Source organism: Phoenix dactylifera, chromosome 3, assembly GCF_051530095.1.
Source record: "Phoenix dactylifera cultivar Ajwa chromosome 3, Ajwa_hap1_PhDact_Kaust_v1.1, whole genome shotgun sequence".
In the NCBI taxonomy this organism is placed as follows: domain Eukaryota; kingdom Viridiplantae; phylum Streptophyta; class Magnoliopsida; order Arecales; family Arecaceae; genus Phoenix; species Phoenix dactylifera.
In genome coordinates this window covers 444,678-466,336 of record NC_143192.1, presented here as the reverse complement: position 1 = coordinate 466,336, position 21,659 = coordinate 444,678, and the positions used below count along the sequence as shown (strand labels likewise).

General features: G+C 40.1%; 2 protein-coding genes across 5 annotated transcripts; both read right to left on the bottom strand.

Moving 5' to 3' along the window:
- Window positions 1–3,957: 3,957 nt before the first annotated feature.
- Window positions 3,958–12,198, bottom strand: LOC103718760 (coiled-coil protein). Of its 4 annotated transcripts, none has more exons than XM_008807710.5 (6): window positions 11,397–11,783; window positions 10,875–10,951; window positions 10,658–10,726; window positions 10,202–10,481; window positions 7,947–8,126; window positions 3,958–4,841 (listed from the first exon to the last, which is right to left on the bottom strand). In XM_008807710.5, exons 2-6 carry the CDS (start codon window positions 10,883–10,885, stop codon window positions 4,254–4,256), a joined length of 1,128 nt encoding a protein of 375 aa, XP_008805932.3. In that variant the 5' UTR covers window positions 10,886–10,951; window positions 11,397–11,783; the 3' UTR covers window positions 3,958–4,253. The 4 variants fall into 4 exon arrangements, with proteins under 4 accessions (XP_008805932.3, XP_008805933.3, XP_088573443.2 ...); XM_008807711.5 differs by having other exon boundaries at window positions 3,958–4,835; window positions 11,397–11,590; XM_088717317.2 differs by lacking the exon at window positions 11,397–11,783 and adding an exon at window positions 11,070–11,185 and having other exon boundaries at window positions 4,013–4,841.
- A 325-nt stretch (window positions 12,199–12,523) lies between these two features.
- Window positions 12,524–21,431, bottom strand: LOC103718761 (syntaxin-22-like). Its single transcript, XM_039123893.3, has 7 exons — window positions 20,795–21,431; window positions 16,249–16,342; window positions 14,158–14,297; window positions 13,801–13,875; window positions 13,162–13,319; window positions 12,984–13,084; window positions 12,524–12,903 (listed from the first exon to the last, which is right to left on the bottom strand). The coding sequence occupies exons 1-7, from the start codon at window positions 20,980–20,982 to the stop codon at window positions 12,838–12,840; spliced, it is 822 nt and encodes a 273-aa protein (XP_038979821.2). The 5' UTR covers window positions 20,983–21,431; the 3' UTR covers window positions 12,524–12,837.
- Between the last annotated feature and the right edge of the window lie 228 nt (window positions 21,432–21,659).

The following is a 21,659-nucleotide window of genomic DNA, read 5'->3' as shown; positions in this document are numbered from 1 at the left end:
GTTATTTAGTCATGAACAAGACTCTAGAGTCTAGACCCATAGCATCCAGAGGAGCATTTACAGCATTGGATTGGAGCTAAGGGGTGGAAGGGTCATGAGAAATTATTTGCAGCTGCATGCAGTCTTTCTCCTTTATTGCCAAATTCATACTGCACTCAATTGTGATCCATGCATCGTCTTTCAATTGCACCTGACCTGCCATCTCTGAAGAGCATGGCGGGGCACGTCCGGCAAATTTGCATTGAAGTGGGTTCATGCATGTCTTGATGCCACTTAGAGCATGAGGGTGTGTCCGAGGAAGCTAGCTAGGGGGAATAAGACTGCTCGCACTGATGAAATCATGTGCATGCTCCTGCACCTGCACACCCTAGCTAGCTTCAGACTTTTCTTCAATTAGAGAATCATGCTGCAAAAGATTGCACCGCTGAAGTGGTATATATGGATGACCTATATGTGCTCATCCTCACGAAATACCTTGAAACTAGATGATCGATGGGACCATATTAAAGGATTCTTTTGAATTGCTGATTGATTTAATGAGGCATTGATTCTTCTGGAGCGATGCACATTGCAACTGGACGCTCAGTTTTATTATTTATAATAACTCTTATTTGTTGTCCTTCTGGTCTATTAGCTAGGACAGTACTGCATCTTTTTTTTTGGATGTTCAGGAGCATTAGGTGCATCACTGGGATTGGGACAGATGAATATGGAGGAAAGAGAAGAAGAAGAAATTATCATTAGGCCAAGGCCCACCCTCTTTAAGTCTAGTTTATCTACTATTTTGCACACTTCGTTTGCTGAGGGGAAAAAAAAGGACATTTCACATGAACCTGTACCCGGCCGACACTTCCTTTTACCCAATGAACCAGATTTAACCCAGATTTAATCCAGTTTCCGTTTGCTGCAACCGGATGAAGCTTGAGGCGAAGAAGGCTCGATCACTTGGCTCTAATGCTAGTGGATACGAGGAGCAATGCGCATCTGTTATTTTTTGGCAGAATGGCTCCCTTGCAAGCAAGCCTCCCATTATTTCAGAGGAGTCAAGAGTAAGATGAGCATGTCTTCATATACCCCATCAATTAATGTATTTGTGGCGATATTTAAGATGAGTGACATGTTTCTGACAATATCAAATCAATCTAATTGAAGAGCAGATCTATGCCAGGCTAAAGGTTTCCTCTTCACCCAGGTTTTTACCTCTGAGAAAAGACGGGTCTCTTTAACAGATGAAAGGGCCTTGTCCCTTCGTGGGGTCACGGCTCGTGGACGGCCGGGGGATGGAGGAGCAGGTTGCTCCTCGCTTTCTCACGCGGATTCTAGCGTTACGGGGGCCTCTCTAAACAACACGTCATGTAGTTATAGCCATGGTACATTAATACCCAATACAGATCGCATACCGATACGCGATACCGACACTCGGTATACTAGTATGGCATCAGTACGAGATCTGATACCGAGATAGCAAATTTTGGATGTGACATGATACGAAATTTGATTTAGGCTATTTCGAAGATCTGAAAAACTTATGTTTTCATACATACGGACGACCAACAGGTTACCTCGCTAGCTAGTTTCATACCTTCCCCAACCAAGATCTAAGTTTTTTCTTTTTACTGGAGAGAAGAAGTATCCTTAAAATTTTGATCGAAGTAATATAATTACTTGAATATTTGACATTTCGCTGAGGCTATGAACTCTTTTTAATAAACAGCTTTATTTTGACATTGAAATAGCTGGTGTGGTTTTGAGGCCCGAGAGCAGGTGCATGAGCAAATTAAAGTACGAATAAAAGCTGAAACAGCTTACCCATATCGCATGCATGCGTGTTACTTGTGAAATTTCCAACCTACCTTATTTGCGGTCGCATCATCATAACTAGGGCTGGAAGTGGGTCGGGTCGGGCCGGGCCACACCCCTACCCAAGCCCGGCCCGAAATTTTTTTCCAGGCTTCGGGCCGGGCCGAGGCCCGAACAATTTTACAGGAACGAGGCCCGAGCCCATTTGGGCCAGCCCGTTTGGGCTTTTCTTTCATTTGACCTTTGAAGGGCTTTTTGAACCTTGTGTCATTTATTTTTCTCACAAGACTTTTAGTTCAGTAATAAGGGACCCCTTAAGGTTTATCTGAGTGCATTTACTAAAATTCTCTCTGATTTAGTATCTGGAAGTTCTTTGCTTTGATGAGTTTACTTCGAAAATGTCATGCCCTTGTATTTCATATCCTTTATAATCTCAGCAACTTTTTTTTTTCAGTCCAATACATTTTTTCCCTGTCGCGTTGGTTAGATAGCTTATTGAATGGTTAATACATGCATCAAGTTATATGGTGCATCCCCTGGTTCTTGCCATAGCTTATATTGCTCTTAGACAGTTAATGTTTCTTCTTATTATTAGTCTACAGCTGCTGTCATTTCCATTTCTAACTAGCAACTTCTTGTGGTTGCAAGGTTTCATTGTTTTGTTGAACCTCGTTGTAACAGGAACTCCACCTGAAAATGAAGGGAGGAAAGGGAAAAGGGGCAACAAAGAAGGAAACTAAGGGAGTACTGAAGCTAGCTGATGACAGGTTACTTGAGCTTTTTTAATGCTGCATCCAGTCAACCTTTGCGATGAAATTGCTAACTTCATCCTATCTGCTGTTGTAGCTTACAATACTTTCTGTTTGTGATGATGGCTTATGATCCATCTTATTTGCTGAGTAAACTGATTGAGCCTATGGAGCATGGAAACACTGAGTTTAAGTGCAGATGCACACACGAGGTTCTAGGCACATTTGCAGCAAGGCTGGGGCACACAAGTGGTCATTTTGTAATTATATGAGTATTTCCTATGAGTGAAACAAATATATGTTATGACGGAAGGTCCTTCTTCTGCACGTTCAACATTAAGGATTTTACTGTAGCCAAGATCCCTTTGCAGAAGAGAGGTTTTCAGCATGCTATGTTGTTCTAGAAATATATTTGAAGTTTCTTTATTTCAGGAAGATTGGGAAACGCAAGGCTGCTATTAAGGCAGATAAGAGTAGCAAAAGATAGGCCAAGAAGGAAAAAAAGGCCCAAAAAGATCCTAACAAACCGTTTGGGCCAGCCCATTTGGGCCGTGATTTTATTTCGGTTCGGGCTGGCATTGGGCTCAGGCTTGGTCCGGGCCCGGGCCGGGCCAATGGAAAACCCGAGCCCGGCCCGAAATAAAATTGGGCTTAAGTTTGCAGCCCGAGCCCGGCCCGAAATTCATTGGGTCTAGCCCATAGCCCGGCCCGCAAGCGGCCCGACCCGATGGGCTTCGGGCCGGCCCGAGCCCACTTCCAGCCCTAATCATAACTCGACTCGCTAATGGTTGGTGGAACCCTTAAAGAGGGACACTAAGGACATGCACGTGTGGGGCATCAAGATTCACGCAGACATGCGCTGCAAGGGATGAGGTCAATTCCATCTAAACTGCAGGCTCATGCATTGCTGTGTGCATAACAGCCCCATCAAATGAGCAGAATTATGCTGCCATAAAGTTTGTTTTAAGGCGACTCGACCATCAAGCAGCCAGCAATGAGATCTCTAGGAGTATATTTGCCTTCGTCGCAAACATGCAGAATTATACCCTAACAATACTAGTCATTATTTGGCAAAAGTGCCTTGCCACCAAATACAACGGGAGCAAAGAAGATACAGAGGACTCTGAATTCAATCTTCGTCTTCTCTTGGCATGCAGAAGCTATATATATAGAGAGAGAGAACTTGCAACCCTAATTTAAATCTTTTGCATCTTAGGTGCTCGACCTGATCGGCTTATTCTTTTTCCCATCTTACATAAACCTTTAGTAATGCCCCTTTTAACTTATCCCTTTCCCCCACTTCTCTCCATGACTCGTATTTGTCAAGACCCTTCTGTCCCCTCTCAAGGTAACCTCATTCCCCTCCCCTACACTTGCTCTTTACCTGCCAAGATGCAACTCCGCAGGGTAATAAAAATCATCCTTTATGCAAGCTTTGGCCATCCATTTTTCACAATGAAATGTGTGGCAAAAAGCGAGAAAAGATTGCAAACAATACAGCTAGTCAGAAGCTACACGAACGGCCAGAAAGCCCCAGCCAAACCTCGGACATCCGTAAGGAATTCCAAAACAGGTATTCCAAAATCTGTAAGCTAAAACTTGTAAAAAGATAAACTTGCTAATTTACAGCTCAAAATCTGGAAGGAATTCCAAAACAGGTCTCCTGCCCCACGGCTGCAATTAAGCCATCAGCTCACCATCAGGCTAGGTGGAGTAGCCAAGCCAGCAGACCACCTGGTCTGCAAAGTTGACGGCCTGGGGTGCGAGCATTCGAGCAACCCTGGGCAAAGTTGGGTAGGTGAGAGCACCAAGTATGAACCAGTTTAAGCTCAGCAAAGCAACAGCATCAGAAGCTGGCTTGTTCTTTATAGTGGAGAAGAACTGGACCACGCTGTTCAGGGACATCCCTACCACTGTAAACAGTGCTGCTACCAGGGGCAGGCATGGGTCTTCGGCTTCCCAGATGATCATGCCCACCAGAAGCGATAGCATGGCGCCGAACAGACTCCGGTGAAGTGCCACGACCCTTTGTCTCTCCAGCGACTCATCCATCGTTATCATGCCGCTCGAAACAAGTTGGTGAGTGCCACGAGTAATCTTGCCTTTGTCACCGGCGCACCGCGAGTCCCCATGCAGCCGAGGATTCATCCCGCTCTCGCCGCAGCTGGGACTCCTCCATGAGGGAATACCATGGTGAGTGCCAAGGGGCATGTCATCGTGACTTTTGCGACTGCATAAGGCCTTCCCCTGAGATTCCTTCAGGCGCATATTCTCTTCTTTAAGATCCTGCAGCTGTCAAAATGTAGGGAGTTAGTGAAGTATGACCGGTGGTGGGTGATCCGTTAGGAAACCTTGGGACTGCCGCATGACACTTTACTAATCCTTCCCTAACAGTTTGCATGGCGAGGTATCAGTATATTCAATCCCTAAGAGCTAAGGTGGAAATCCCATGGTATTTGGGATTTCACCATCTTCCTGAATTCCTCTAACGCAACTATACTATATATGCCTGTTCGAACTCCATATAAGAAAACCAAGGCCAACATCAGGGAAGAAAATTGTTTGAAACAACAACTTTTATTTATCCATTTTTCCCTCTGTTTTTTTTCCTAACGTTTTTTTTTTTGCTGCTGCTGCTGCTGGTCTTTTCAACCCTCTCTTATGGCTAAGATCTTGTTCAAAAAGTTATGATTGCACCTTTGCTAAACATCTATTCTAGTGTGAAAATAAGAACTTTGGGAAGGGTAATATTCCAAAAAAGGATTCATCTTTTTCCTCTTCCCCAAAATGTACCATCAACCTCCCTCCATCTAAATTTCTTGTCCAAATCCCATCATCTACCACTTCCACTTCCATTTCTCCAACTCCCAATTTCTTGTAGTCCCCAGACTTGGAAACCTGCAGCACTCCAAAAGCTAAGACAGCTGATTTTCAGCATATGATTGGTCACCACATGCCATCAAACCTTACTCAGCATGTCATAAGTCATCTTTTTTTCTTTTTTTGGTACACAATAAGTCATCTTTGAATTGAAAATCCATCCCTACTTGTCATAAGTCATATGGTTTCTTTTTTTTCTCTTTTTTTCCTAAATGTTTTTCCTGGTCCAACTTTTCTCAGTAAACTTCACTTTTCCACTGGCATATCTTTGGCCAACTTAGTACGCGGTCAAAACAAATAGTTTCCAAGAGTTAGATGGCAGACTCATATATCCACAGTTGCACAGAGTGGTTCTTTTCTCTTCCTCCCTCCCTCAATTTTTCTATCAATTTTGCCCTTCTAAATGAGATTACTTTTCCTACCAGCTTGTCCTTCAAATGAGTTACTTCGCAGTCAAAATCACGGTGTCACAAACCACTGGAACAGAGTGGTGCAACTGATATTGCACCATTCGGATGCGAAACCAGCACCAATACAGGTTGGGATGCCGAAATCAGTTGTTCTGGTATGTGCCGTCTGTACCTATCCATGTGAACCGGTGGTACTATACTGACAGGTCATGGTTTTCAATTTTTTTGAAGTTTTCAGTTTATCGATACCAAGGGCTGCCCCCTTCTTTCATGAATTAGACATTGACATGCTTCGCCATGATGGATCATGTTGCTTGACTCTCAAAGTGAGATTGAGCTTTTTTAGTGTCATTTGTTCCATCCTATGTGAATGGAGAATCATCATAGCTCAACCTTCTTTCGACATTTTAGGTTCAAGGCATCATGCCAGTACCGTACCATTCCGATGAAAGAACAGAATAGGTATTTGGCACCGGTATTTAAAACCTTGGTCAAAATAAAGTTTTTTCACATGAAAGAGGTCACCCTCTATAAGAGGAGTTAGGTACTTTGGCCCAAACCTGATTCCGTCTTGCACAACTGGTTTCTACATGCAAAATTCTTTGCTTTTTCATGTCATACTTGATGGCTTTTCTTTCCATGTTTTTGTTGCCTATCAACCTCACCTCATTCACTTCCTCTAGCCTCTCTTCTTCCTCTTCTGCTTACATAGTTCTTTAAAGTCTAAAATCTAAATTGTATTATCCGATGTTCAAGAGATGTAACTTTGTCTAATAGTTTTCTATTCATACATTGGTCACATATTTTTGAAATAGGTGAGCATGGTAATGTAAAATGTGACTAATGTTGTTTGTTGATTAAGGGATGTTATTCACTATCTACTCTGTTAGAATTTTATTTCTCACAGCAGACTTTCCATATGAGTTCAAGATATGCTGTGGCATTTTGATACTATAGGTTTTTTCATCAAAAGAAATCTAACAGTTGCAAAAGGTGACAAGCATATTGACATAAAGCTAACAGCTAGTTACATCTCTAAAACGGCAAACAAGACAAGTATATTCAATAAAGCCACATGTCAAACGAGGCAGTCAAAGAGGAAGAAAACAGCAGGAGAAGAAGAGGAAACTAAACATGAAAAGAACAGCAAGTCAGGGTTTATAGGCTACAGCAAGAACATATAAGTAGGAAACATGGAATAAAAACACATTAGATACCATAAAAAAAAAAAGAAAAATTGTGCATGTGGAGTAGGCTGTGCTAGACATGAGCCAACTTGAGTAAAGTTATCAGACTTGCATGAAGGGCACTCTCTCACACATGAAAAACTTTCTTCAGATGACATAGTAACTCATACAAATGATGAGCCAGTAGCAAAAGTAAATCTTATCTGGAACAGTGAAGTTGATGAAAAAAATAAAGTAGGAAAAAAACCTACAAAATCATAGAATAGGTTGTTCAATACATTTAAGCTGATCTGAACCAAAATCCTTCACTTTTTTTAGTGAAGCACGCTCTCCCTTACATGTAAAAAAATTATCTCTTGACTGGGAAGTAACTTACCCAAAGAATAAACAGGACATGCGCGCATGCACAATAGAGAGAGAGAATCTCTCATCTGAAAGTATAAAAAAGAAAATTTGATAAAAAAACAAAGAAGAATCTTATCAACATCCTGTCAATTAGGCCATGCAATATTTGTAAGCAGACCTGAATATTAGAATACCTGACTTTTCCGGGGAGGGATACTGTCTCATGAGGAAAACTTCATTTTTGGATGCATATCATTGAGTGATTCAAGATAAATGAGAAGCAAAACTAACAAAAGAAAAAAAAAAAAAAATTGCGCTCTCAGTACACTAAACTGGCATGGTTAAAAATTTAAGTAATGACAGAAATTAAACATATTGATTTTGAAATGGCCCGTCCATGCTCAAATTCAAGCAAAGAAAGCCAAAATCGAAATCTTGTTTCCACAATGTGACAGATTATTTACTTTAGTTTCTTCACTATGAAAAACTCAAGAATTAAATGACTAACTGATTTTCCTTTCATATAGAGTTTGCATCATACTGTAACTGGGGATTTGAAAAGGACTGAATCTCACCTCATTCTCTAGTAGATCAATTCTAGCAAGAGCCTTTTCATTCTCTTCTTCGATCTCCTGAAGCATTGTCCCTATGACCCTTCGGTCTTTGACAGCCATTTGCAGTCGTTCTTCAAGTTCCTTGTTTTCCCAGATAAAGCTCTCCAACTGAATTTGCATCTCACTAAGGAGCCTCTCTAGCTGTACATGATCAACATTTAATCCTCATCCGCAAGTTAAAAGGGGAAAAAATCTATTTTGAGAAATGTCGTGATTTTTTTCTAAATAATATCAAAATGAACAAGCAGATAAGTTGATCCGAATTTTTATGGCAATATATGCTGACAGAGTAAATAAACTAGTTCATGAATCTAGTAACCACCCAGTATCCTAGCCATTCCTATTGCACTGAACGATATTTTATTTCCCGACTTCATGGATGATCTGTCCGCCTTATCAAAAAAAAAAAATCTAGTAACCACAAATAAATCATTAAAAAAGAAAATTGACAGTTACAAATGATGATAGAAAAGACTTCTAATACAGTATAAATAACAAGCAGATAAAAAGCAAAGAGATATACTGTAGCAGCAAGTACCATGATCTGGCAAAACATAATTGTTTAATGGTGTAGATCAGATAATGAACAAAAAAAAAGGTGGGGGGGGGGGGGGGGGGGGGGGGTGTTGGAAACCTGCAAGTTGCTTCATTCCCTAGATTGAAACTAGAACCAGAAAACTTTTAAAATCATATTAATAAAATCCATTTTTTTTAAAGCAGGCATCATAGATTGACTACTCAAAGACATTTCTTTGTTGAGAGCGCTCAGTTATATTTGTTTAATCTACAGTATTCTACCTGTAGTGCTGAACCAACTTCCAGATCACCCGCTTCCTCATTGCCTGCTTACAGCAAACTCAGTTTGATTGCTAGTTCTACAAAGTTTCTGTGAAACCTGAATCTTAAAAAGCATAGATTTCAGAGTGGTTAAATAGAAACTTATTTCTGGCTTTGCTGATTAGTAGCACATAAATTTGACAGAACCAATTTATTTTTCCTCTAGATTTTGGTTTGATCAAATGGTTTTTGCAATTGTTTTCTGGATGAAATCACCAAGGTGAACCTTACCTCTACTGGATCTAAAAAAATCCAAACCATGTGGTCAATTTTTATTAAACATGCTCAGAATTTTTTGTGTGTCCCATTTTTCATGGAAAAACTTTTATTGGTGAAGTGGTATAAGGTGACTGGTTTATAGCATGGAATACCATTACAATAACATGATTTCTATCAGTATAGATATAAGGCGCTGTAGGTTGCTGGAATATACGTCAGGGAAAAAGGCAGTTGCATGATTTTTTTAAGATTGACCAAACAATACATAATGATCATTTCAGAGGCTATTACGACTTACTCCTTCCTCTACATAAAATTATTTGACCAATCCATCACACTCAAACCAGGCTTTGCAGCAACTAACGCAATTCATTTGGCCATCACTACTAACTCTGCTTATACGAAAGATTAGGCTCCTCATTGACTCAAAGTTGTAAATAGTCGAAGACAATAGATATATTTCTAATGGAATATAGGCAACATCCCATATTTCATTACCAATTTAGTGATGAATGTACTCATGAAATAGTCACCACTTAACCCAATTCATTTCGCCATCACTACTAATTCTGGTCCACAACAAGACCTACCTGAAACTAGTGCAAATGTAAGGCACCCTGACCCTCCTCGTGTTTAAGAAACAAACGTGATGTAGTTAATAAATTTTTAATTGTTGGTTATTAATATGTGCTGTTAATGATGATGTATAGATATTTCCTATAACTAATCTTGCACTGGATGAGTTGTTAATAATGCCTAAAAGTTACTATGCTTGTTGTTTGCTTGCACCCCAGATTTAGGACACAACAAATTAAGTGACTTCATGTATACATACTTTTTATGGTTTATGTTTGGACTCTATCTGACTTGACTCAGCCTGAGAAACCTCATGGGTTCATAAAACACATCATGCCGAAACCTAGTCAAACCCATCCTACTTGCAGCCCTTCTTAAAAACATTACAGCAGTAGAAGATGAAGCAGCACTACTGTCAACCACTTCATCAGGGTCAACTGTCAAACCAATAACACATGGAAGATACTGGAATATCAGGACACCAACTACCAACTCATCAACTAGCACATTCATAACTCCTCGAGAAAAATGAGCTATAGTAGTTCCAAGAATAAAATTAGAAAATGCGCCAAACAAAGACTGACCTTCCTCTCCCTTTCTAGAGCCGTCAATATCCGGACGGGAAGGGTCAAGAAAGCAGCCGAGCAAACCATGATCTGCCAGCACGAATTAGCATGGAAGTTGACGATCAAATTCACCAGCCGCCACCATGCAAGGGCAACAAAACAGACGCTCCTTGCACAAAGCAGTAAGACAACTTGGATCAATGAGAGAGGCTTCGTCACAAAAAATATCATGTTCGTGATTAGATCAAGACATGTTCCAGTCAGGTCCAGCATGCATGTTCCTCTCCAGTCCCTGGAGCTGCAACCAAGATGCACAGGAAACCAGTTGGAAGTCAGATATGCAATTAAAGTTGTAGAAATTAAGGTGCAGTCCAATTTGCACTTGTTCTGCATGGTCCATCTGCAGCCGCAGGCCCGCAGTTGCAGGAGCTGCAGCTTTTTGTTCAGATGCCTATGGCAGAGGAGGCAGCATACCTTGCAACTAAGTTGATAAGGCTACCAAGACCAACTAATGGCCATGTAAAAGTCCAGAGAAGCAATGGCCTACAATATTGCAGGACAATGCACTATTACTTTATATAATCGCATGATAAGAGCACCAAAAAAGGCTGCAAATGCCCGAACAAAACCAGACTTCCAGACAGCCCCAGAAGACAGATTGTTGATAAGAGTCGGCTCAAAAGTTACTCACCCATCGACCATGAAGCGTAGACTGCCATCGTCGATGTTTAGATATCCTCTCGTCAGTCACATGGATGTAGTCCACAGCTGTCAGGTAGCACAGACATGCCAATGAGAAAATAGAACATATATATAACAGGCCGAAAAATAAGTATTACACCAGACTCATTCGTAAATCCCTTCGCCCTAACAGGAGATGGTATACAAATTAACGGCGGCTGCTCTATTTATCAAACAGGGAATAGGATTGCTGGTCGCCAAGGACGTGACGAGCTTCCAACAAGATCGAGCAGCCACCAGGGGGAGGAGAGATGCGGAAGCTCTTCCTTTCTGAGCTCCAAGGGGGGACTCTATTCCTCGATGCCACAGCGACGAAATAAAAAATAGTAAGCCTAGCTAACAAATTCCACTAACCCAGACACCGGAACGGAAGGGAAGAAAAAAAAAATTAAAAGTAAGATCAACAAGAACATGTACATTTATAATGAAAGAGAGGAATGGGGGCAGAAGGGGAAGCAAGCGAGAAGAAGACCTGAGGATGAGAAAATGGAGCCGGTGAGGAAAGTCCATCGATGACCTGCTCCTTTCTGCGTATAGCTATCGGTGGGCACGGGGAGGGGGAGAGAGAGAGAGAGGACACGTTGCGGAACGGAGAGAGAGCCATGCGGACACGTGCGCAACGAGGGATGCCGAGAGCCGAGAAGTGGCCGGCCTCCTCTTAAGAGCGACGAGTCCCCGACTCCCTTCGGCGTGGAGATCTTGTCCTCATCTCATCTTCCAACGGGAAGCACCCATCTCAGCCGTCCGTCTACCCACCAGTCTGATGAATGAGGACCGGGCGCATCACCCGAGAGTTTCCGTTATCGCCGCCATCTCGTTAGGAACGGATTCTCGAGCTCAGCACATGCTTTTCCACCCTGCTATCTGATTGTTCTCTCCGAGTACTTAAGAAGATCAACCTCTGCGATCCAAACACTTCACGGGTGACCTCATGGAACGCCCGTTATCACGGAGATCCGAAGAGACTTCTCATCCATACTCCAATTACCTCGGCAGAGAAGAAAAGACGGTCCAAGTGAAACCGCTTGTGGGGTCGGCTACGCCCCAAACCAGCATGACTCCTTCATAAGGTCTGTTTCAAGTATTGTAGGTGTTTTGTGTTTTTTGTTTCTCCACTCAGCATGAAGATTGAAGTCGAGCAAACCTTCCGGCATTCCATGCTTTTATCTTTACTCTTCTATGGAAGCAATAAATCTCTTCTGCCAGGAGTTCTAATGACTTTACAAACAGAATTTTAAAAACGCGAGTTTCATCATCTGCTTCGAAAACACAAGCTGAAAACCAAAACAATACCAAACGGGCCATAGATGATTGTTATTGTTCAACTTGCCCTCTACTACAACAAACAGAAATGATCAAGTAACAAGAAAATTTCACCGAAAGATATTTAGACAGCTGAGATATAACCTGCTGATTGGTTTGAGGGATGACCCACCGATTTAGCCCGGCATAATGTCAGTAAATAGGATAATTTCTAAGCACAACATTGACGAATGGGGGGTTACGCTTGGTGTAGGAAGTCTAGCTAACAAGTAATACGATGGATGCTTCATGAAGAGTGCCGGACTTGGAAATTCCTTTCAGTTAAAAAGAGAGACATAATCAAAGAATACCAATTTTATTGATACATATCAATCATTAAAGTCAGCTGTTAGTTCCTTGCCCAGACACGTCCAGGCCTCCACACTTCGGACTCGCAAAATGATATGAAAGGAACCGCAAGACAAACCAACTGAAACAATTTTACATCACCAAAAATCACTGCATTATATATATACTATTTAACATCAACGAGATGTCCGCATATTATCACCCCCAGTAGGCCAAGACTACCAAACCACCTGAGAGTATACACAAATCTCTCAGAATTTCTGTTGGAACCGTTGATCAGATGCGACTACCCCTTCCAATGATTATGCTGCAAGGACTATGATCACAATGAGTAGCACAACCCCAAATATCACCAAAAGCAAGCATGTCTGCACAAATCAACAGCACCTGGTCAAGAAAAGGGTCGAAATTATATCAAAATGAGATATATTCGATGGATTAAACATACCAGAGATGAATTGGACTTTTGTGTTTTGGATGCTTTCCCAAGTTGAGTCTTTGCCTGTGCAGTTGCTGCTAGGGAGTTCTCAACATTGGAGTCGATATCATCTGCAGCAGGTGATAGAGCAACATTAGTCGACTGAATGTAAGTTACTTCAAATGGCAGTGCTAGGATGTAAACTTACCGATCATAGCTCCTTGGTCATGAACCAACACAGCAAGGTCTTTGAAAATTTCATTCACCTCGCCGATCTGCTGCTGAATCTCCTGCATGCCTTGCTCTCTCTCCTCAATGATGGCTTCATTAAAGACAATTTCATTGTCCAGTAGCAATACCTCTTGTCTACAACGCCACAAAATTAAAATTAAAACACAAACTTCCAACATCAGCTGAGAATTGTCAGAGACGCATGTCAGGGAAGAAGCCAATGGGGGATAATTTCTATCCAAGAATAGATGGCAGCAATCTCAAAACTATCAAGCGAACGATAATCAAAAATTCACAAAAGGGAAAGTTGAGCTCGTAAACATTGATGATGTCAAGAAAAAGAGCGACAATACAGAATTTTGCACTCAGGCAGCTGGATTCCACAAAATGATGGGAAAATGTCATATCAAGGTCAACTAGATGAATCTATAAAACAATGCAAGAAATTCAAAAGTCGCATGTGCAAGAGATCGGTGCCAAATAATATCTGGCACAGCATCTAGAAGTGTTTAAATATCAGTACTACAGTCTTTTGTGCCAAGCATGGCAATTTCACAAACGGACTCAACTATATAATCATTATGCATCAAAGGATTAAAATACAAAGACCTCTCACCTTCTAGATTCCACAAGCAGAGCACGCTGTTCAGATGTTTTATCAGCACTAACATCTATCTCTCTAGCAGTATAGCTGCACAAAAATAACCAGGCTACAGCAATCAGATGATCAGCAGGGCACAAAGATCACAATGTATCATGTATTGATACTATAATATGCAGAAATTCAGCATTGAAAATACACCAATTACTATGAAAACTACTATTTACCAGTGAAAATTCATGACAATACATCAAATTTATGTTAAATAGCTTCGCACAACCAAAAAAAAAAAAAAAGACACACACACATGACTGACAATCATTATTCACGACTTCTTGAGACCTAATAAGAGCTGAGTGAGTAAATCAGTACCTCGAAGGAAGAACTGCTTGAGGAACAAAAGGGGCATAAGCAGTTTCCCTCTCAGCTGCAAGCCTTTGAGCTTTCTGAAACTCTTTCAGAACTGCTTGGAAATCTTTTGCAAGCTTTGCATCGGCTATCTTTTTGCTTGCCTGCATTTAGAAATTCATGTCTAAGAATCACGGAATTAAGAGGGAAAATCAGCATGATGTGTAGACCAATAGTCTTAGAGGCCTTATTAGAATGAAGCATATATACAATATGTCACCTCTATATAGCTGGAAGTCTCAAAATAGCTGCCACCATGCCATAGTAATTTAAACACTATGCACCAGAAACAACAATCATGACCACTACATCATTTGACAAGGACAAGTTCATGAATTACCAATCAAGAGCACAGCCATGATATAGCTCTCAAAAAGGTTTAACAACCCAAGAGATCAATTACAGCAATTAAATACTAAGGCTGTCTTTGGTTCATGGATAAACCCCAAAAGTAATTGCAATCATGACCAACTACATTATTTGACAAGCACAAGCTCATAAATTACCAATAAAAAGTACAACTATGGTATACCTCTCAAATAGTTTGAACAACTCAAGAGATCAATTCCAGCAATTAATTACTAAGGCTGTCTCTGGCTCATGGATAAACCCCAAAAGTCAAATACCAAAATCACATTTCGTTTAACCAAAGTAAGCTCATTTTGGTCAGCGATAAATCTATTCAGTTGGGTGGGTGAGGGGTCGAACAACTTTACTCAACTCTCGAGAGTTTTCATTCTTACCAAATTGCCAAAAATTTAGTATTTATTTATTAATTTCAAGTTATCCAACCAAACAACACTTGCAGCTATTCTTCAGTCTCCAACCAAACCAAATTACAAACTTATTCATGTGAAAACAGAATAAAGTCAAATGCAGAAGAATACGGAGAAATAAAACGGCTTAAGATTTTCCTTATTCGTGAACCAAACACAGCCTGAACAACTTGAGAGGCTATATTTCTGAAGGATATGTCATAATTCCCCAAGTACATAAATACTGAATAAGATGAGACCAGGGCCTTGCTCAAGAATCAGGTGGGACACAAAGTACTTGTTCAAGGAAAAAAGGTATGATAATTATATCATATTGTTTATTGAGGTGTAAAGATTATACCATAGGTTGGAAATACAAATGGAAGAGTAAAGATTATATATTTTTTGTTGTTTATCATATCGTTTATTCCTTCAGAATGTCCTATTGTACCTCTACTTTTCTCCTCTTTTGTCGCATCACTATTAAAAAGAACTACTATTGTTGTAAAGATTGTTCTTCGTAAAAGATTGAATATCATGAGCCACAAGTCACACTACGTATGCATGGTCATGTTCATGACACAAGTTCAACGGTTTCCTCTGATTGATACGATAAGCGAGCAACCTTATTTCCAACCCATTTATTAACATCTTTTACTCTTATTTAAAAAAGAATCACTTTGATGGTGATTCCTTATTCCTCAAGGACAATAAGATAATCTTAAAAGACTTCACAAGACACTAACAAAGAACTATCTACATACATATGAAGCAGAATAATTAGCAAACCCAGATCACTGAGAATTTTACAATTACACATTCATTTTGTTGCTTAAAACTAAATACTATTCTCATTTTTTTTTTGAATGTAGTTTCATACTTCAGTGAACTCTTCAAGATTCATTTTCCTTGATCCGATTTAAAGATTCAGAGAAGTGGTACATAAATCAGGAAGATAAAGATGTATCACAATTTTAGGCCAACCAAGACAGTATAAGAGTACAAAAGTTGGTGCATTTCGAGTTTGTCTAAAATCCAATGCCCATCAAAACTACAGCACAACCAGTTGAGTCGAGACTTAGGCGTGACCCACTTAAACATAGCTCCACCACAAAACATGAAAACCAGAGTCAGGTTAAAGCCAAATTCCTCATCCAGAACCTATTAATTGAGGTAGAATGTTCAAGATACAATCATCCAAAGCCAAGGAGCATCGAAACAGCTAAAACATTGAAATTTACATCCCAAAATCAGATGAATGAGTCAAACAATTTAATGAAAACTTGTTATAAACACTCACGCTAACTTCAGTGCGATGATCTGTCTCGCTAGCTTGTTTAAGTTTTGCTGATGTGTCCTTCACAAGTTGTCCAATATGTAACCTTGTCTTGTGCCTGCCAGCAAATAAATTAATCAAAATAGGTTCATCAAGAATATGACTTTTAAAACATCTAGATCAAAACAAAAGGAGGTGTTACGAAGGCAGCAAATATGTAAGGAAAATAAAGCATGAAGTCCCGAAAAAAGGTGTTGTCAAAACATCTAAGATACTCCTTACAATACATGTTACAGTAAAATGAAGCCAGAACAAAGGTGAAGCATAAACACATGTGAAATTGTATCACCTGAAAGGAGTTTGATGAAAATAGAAGATAATGAAAAAAACCAGATACCAAACAGGTAGCATCGAAGAACTATAATATGAATATCATAATACCCATTACCAGTTCAAGAAAAAAAAAAGACTAGGTCTCCTGTGCTCACTCCCCAAAAATTGTTCTCATAATTTTCATATAAAAGCTGGTGAATAAACCAGAATGCAACTACTTCACATCGTTGTGGAACATTAGCAATGATGGAAACAAATAGCAGCAGATTGTGTGAATAGAAATCGATGTAAAAGTTTAGCATATAAGGATTACATACTCTATAAATTTGATCTTTAAAAAGAATGTGTGAGGTTATGCAGAATCAAGATTCCTTAATATCATATCTAACGCTGAAATTGGAGAAATATTGAGGTCTACACAAAATCTGCACGTATTTGTCTTTCCATAGTTTCTGCAAAAGGGTGATTGGCGATGGAGGTTGAGAAATAACTAGATAAAAATGAACATCAAGTGAAACTGGTGAGTGGTAGGGGTTTCAAGAAAATGAAATGCCTTAAAATTGTCTCTTCACAACTCTCCTCAAAAGTTTAATTGCAGACAAAACCATGACTCAAAGCGTTAAGCCACCTCCTATGTTACAAGGACTCAGGTTAGTGTGTCAGGGGCAGGTGTGTGTCTAAATGTTAGATCATTTTACTACAGAAGAATTTCTTCTTATAAAGCTGTGTCCAAGTGTCATACCAATATCCATGTTTAAGTGTTGGGTGTGGTACATTAGGCTAAATCAAAGGGTCCAGGTAACATAGGCCATCTCTAGATATACTTTTCTTGAAGGAAATTTTGAAAAAAAAAATCATTAAAACCATAAAGGTACATAAACAGGTCCAAAGAGCCAAACAGAAAAGACGGGGGAAGCAAAGGCAATTAGACAAAAGATTAGACAATAAGTTCCCTTAAAGGGTCACAGTCTCAAGAGTGAAGCAGCCAGCCTGCCAAGCAGTACAATGGTACATGCTCCCTCTCATGATTCTACATAATCTATCAAGATCAAAGGCAATTAGACAAAAGATCCAGTAACTCACATTTCCCAATGTTTCTTCAATATAACACCTGAGAAAGTATACAGGTTAACTTCAGAATTCTTGCAAAATGCTGGACACTTGCCTCAAATGCTAGGCTTCAAAATCCCCAAGAAACAGATAGAAATACTCGACAACTCTGAACAACTCCAGAACTCCAAATAGTCCATTTGGAATGAAAAAACAGCCAATAATGACCCTGTATGCTCTTAAAAAGAATAAGAGCAAAACTAAAATAGACTTTAGATTGCACTATATGTCAATTTTATTTCTCTTATTAAATTATTGCTTTTAACCCAATTAAAATTTTAGAAATCGACGCACAATAGATGACCATTCAAACATTCAACAAACAAGCCTGACGGACTGAATCAAGTCAGGACCAAAGCTAAGTTACAGGCAAAACAGCAAAACTATATTTGTCGTTATATAGCCACAGAGTAGATGCAAGCAATCTGTTCACATGTTAAAGCTGAGAAGAGTTTCAAATGTTAGTTTTAACTATCAAGCAAAAACGTTATTTACCATGGCCCAGATATGAACCTGGGCCCTTATCCACTCATACCTGCACCAGGCTAAATATATTGTTTGGAATTATGACCACAACACCATTATATAATCATTATAATAGTACTGAAACACCTCCATTGCAACATGACTATATAACAGCTGTTATATCTGTCTCATGACTAGTTGTTATATCTTGAAAAATTATAATTAAGATGAAATTATAAATATTTTAATTAAACAGCCTGCACCTGGGCCCTTATCCAGTCAAACCTGCATCAGGTTAAATATATGGTTTGAATTATGACCATAACACAATTGTAGACTCATTGTAATGGTATCAAAACACCTCCACTGCAACATGAATATATATCATAGTTGTCATATATGTCTTATGACTAGCAGAGGTTGTTATATCTTGAAAAATAGAATTAATATTTAAAATAATTATAACATTTATTTTGATGATTCATGTTGTTTAACAATAGCCTTTGTAACACATTAATATTATAGGTCAAAGAAATGGAGTTTCTAATTATTTGAGTTCAGTAACAATATGATATCAACATATGAATCTATGAGGGTTTTATGTTACCAACCTAATGTTTGAGTTCGGTTAATAAAGAGAGCCTGGGCAAAAAAGATGAGAATCATGTAGATGAAAATTTTGAGTCGCTGGTAAAGTTATAAAAGATGATTTTAGAAATAAATTAGATCATCAAATTATGAGCACTTTATTATAGAATAAACCAATACAGCATTCGCATGTGTAATGAATCCAAAGAGGCTTCCTTAGGAGCACGCACAATTCATCATAGAATAAATCGAGATAGCATTCTCATGTGCCATGAGTCTAAAAGGGCTTCCTTAAAAGCGCGGATTTTGGTCAAATAGTGCCCTCAAATAACATAGAGATTTTGCAAACAGATTTGAATAGCTACAGAAGGCATATCATATTAGGAACGAATGAAATGATAAATAAGGATTCATAGATTCAACATTAATAATTAATATGTGAGATAAGCTTGTTTTTAATAGTTATTTTATTGCTTATTCAAATATAATTTTGTAGTATAAATATCTACAAACACCGTGTAATGCTTTCTTCTCATGAAGTTTACCACATGGTCTGGAAAGGCAAGCATCCCATAACACTGCATCACATTCATTTTTCCTTAAAATTACAATACCTGTTACAAAGAGAACAATAATAAAATATAGAATATTAATTAAGACCTGACCAAATGAGTGGTTGTTGGCTGGAAGTTTTTTTTTATTCGACTAGTAGTGCCAGGTTATGTCGATCACTGATCTCTATGCATGGCCCTGGGGAGGACAATTTTGATTTGTTTGAACGCTCGTTTCGTCAGACTCCGAGTGTCGACGCATCGAATGCGGTCGTTCAAAACAGCTGGTCCACAAGCAAGGGTTGTAGGTCCATTACCGTCCGGCTTCGGACCAAAAAGACCTAACGGAGTCATCCCAACTCTCGGATCGGAGATGCTAACGAGACGGGAATCGAAGTGGGGGACCTCTCTACCGCACCTGTCTTCCCAGACATAGACTACAGGGTAGTACTCTTGGAAAGATAGAAGATCACCGCGTGAACAACATCTAAAGTTACGAATGTCACTCCATATAGTTGGTAAGGCTCTTCTTCTGCAAGACTCCATAAAGATCTCCTCTGCAAAAGAGCGAGCCATCTTTCTCTATTCATTTCTCAAACATAGATGTTTGATACAGGTACTACAAACAATAGGCTTGCGGTTTTGAAAGGAATCTTTCCCGACAAGCAAGCCGAGTCACAATGCCTTTTAGAGTGAGCAACTGTGTAGAAAGGGGAAGGTGCAAATGATTCTGCATTGAGCCAAAATTAATAAGAAATGATGTGGATGGTGAAATCTTACAACAAGTAGAATATTAGATGTGCTCAGATGAAACATGTTAATTGAAATCCTTTCCTACTGTCAGAAGGACAATGATGTTAGATCAATTATACCTAATATAAGAAGAAAAAGAACCCATGGTCATGGATCCAACATAAGATTCAAGAATTAATGTGACTGATGCTTCTTGAGATTTTTAACTAGTGATGACACAAGAAGCATCTAATGTCCCATCGCTCACTAGGTCTTAGAGACAAACTTTCAATTTCATCAAACCAAGAATAGATGAATGACCGAGCCCATTACTGCAACCATTCCTTGAAATAGATGGAAAGACACCCCGCTAGAACTCTCATATAAGCAAGCAAGAAAAACAATAGTCTCGCACCAAGAAAATAAAGATATTATTAGAGCATAAACCCATGGCACAAATTAATCTACATTTTTTTCGCAAGAGAGAAAAAATAATCTACCTTTTAATAATGCAAGCTACATCCTTGGTGCAAACACATTGCAATCCATAATTTTCCTGATGAATATCCAAGAGTTTCTATCACAGAAGCAAAAGATCGCTAACATCGAGATCTTTTTAAAAAATAAAAACCAATACAGAGCTTCAGATACCAGAAAACTTGATTCAAGAAAGCAGACAATCGAATAAGCAACTATAGATAAGCAGGATTCGAACGCAAGCCATAGAAACAATAGAAAGAAAAGCGATCAGAAGCAAAAGGGATAATGGAGAAAGTGATGATGATCCTCACAGCTTCTCGCGGAGCTCCGGGGTGTCCTTGGGGGTCCCGAGGGTGTTCACAAGGCGCTGGAAGGTGGAGACGGCGGTGTTGATCTGGAAGACGCCGGCGGCCACGGCCTGCGTCGGGTCCTGCCTCCCGTTGACCAGATCCCTCCGCCTTGACAGCGGCCGCCCCGCTTCCAGATCCTCGAAGCTCATCCTCCAATCCTTCTCCGAAGGCGAAAGCGATCGACAGAAACCCTAACCCTAACCCAACCCTATCCCTAGAAATCGTGGGAAGAAGACGAGAGGGAAATTTTATGGGGGCAATCGAATTCTGGGAGAATTTGAAACAAGATTTTTCCGCGTATTTCTTCGCTGGAAAGGACGACAACAAACAGGCGGAGCAAAAGGCAAGAAGCGAAGAGGAGGAGGTCACGCAGCGGGGAGGGGGGGAGGGAGGGAGAGAAAAGAAGAGGGAATCTTCTCAACGGGGTCCACCGATCCGACGGTCCGGGATGGTCCTATGGGACCCGGTAGCGGTCACGATCAGCTGTTGGGGCAAACAGAGAATAGCAAATCACAATATGACAAGTAATCCAATCCATTCGGTGTGTCCCGTGGGTCCGTACTGAACGGACGGTTGTCGTGGTTTACATGATTCGGACGATGGAGGACTCTCCTGCATGTATAAATTCTTACGCCGTCAACGACCGGAACTTCGCATGGAAGGCGGTGGCCGTGCCGGCTGCGGCGGTGTGCGTCGCTTTCTTCTTCTTTTTTTTCTGTTCTTTGAACTCTCGGCGGCACCGTGTCGAGGAGGGCACGTCCGATCAGCGACACCTGCGACGCCACGCGTCCAACCATAAGAAATTGCAACAAAACTCGCTTAGGAT

Bases quoted from the DNA above. Each gene is read 5' to 3' on its own strand.
- LOC103718760 (XM_008807710.5), bottom strand. The intron at 8,127-10,201 runs GTCAGTCTTTGT...GATCATGTACAG, and splicing joins CTCTAGAAAGGGAGAGGAAG to CTAGAGAGGCTCCTTAGTGA. The intron at 4,842-7,946 runs GTGAGATTCAGT...ACATTTTGACAG, and splicing joins TTGATCTACTAGAGAATGAG to CTGCAGGATCTTAAAGAAGA.
- LOC103718761 (XM_039123893.3), bottom strand. From the start codon at position 20,982: ATGAGCTTCGAGGATCTGGAAGCGGGGCGGCCGCTGTCAAGGCGGAGG. The intron at 16,343-20,794 runs GTGAGGATCATC...ATTTGCTGGCAG, and splicing joins CCGGAGCTCCGCGAGAAGCT to GCACAAGACAAGGTTACATA. The intron at 12,904-12,983 runs GTATGTTTAATC...TGATTTGTGCAG, and splicing joins AAAAGTCCAATTCATCTCTG to ACATGCTTGCTTTTGGTGAT.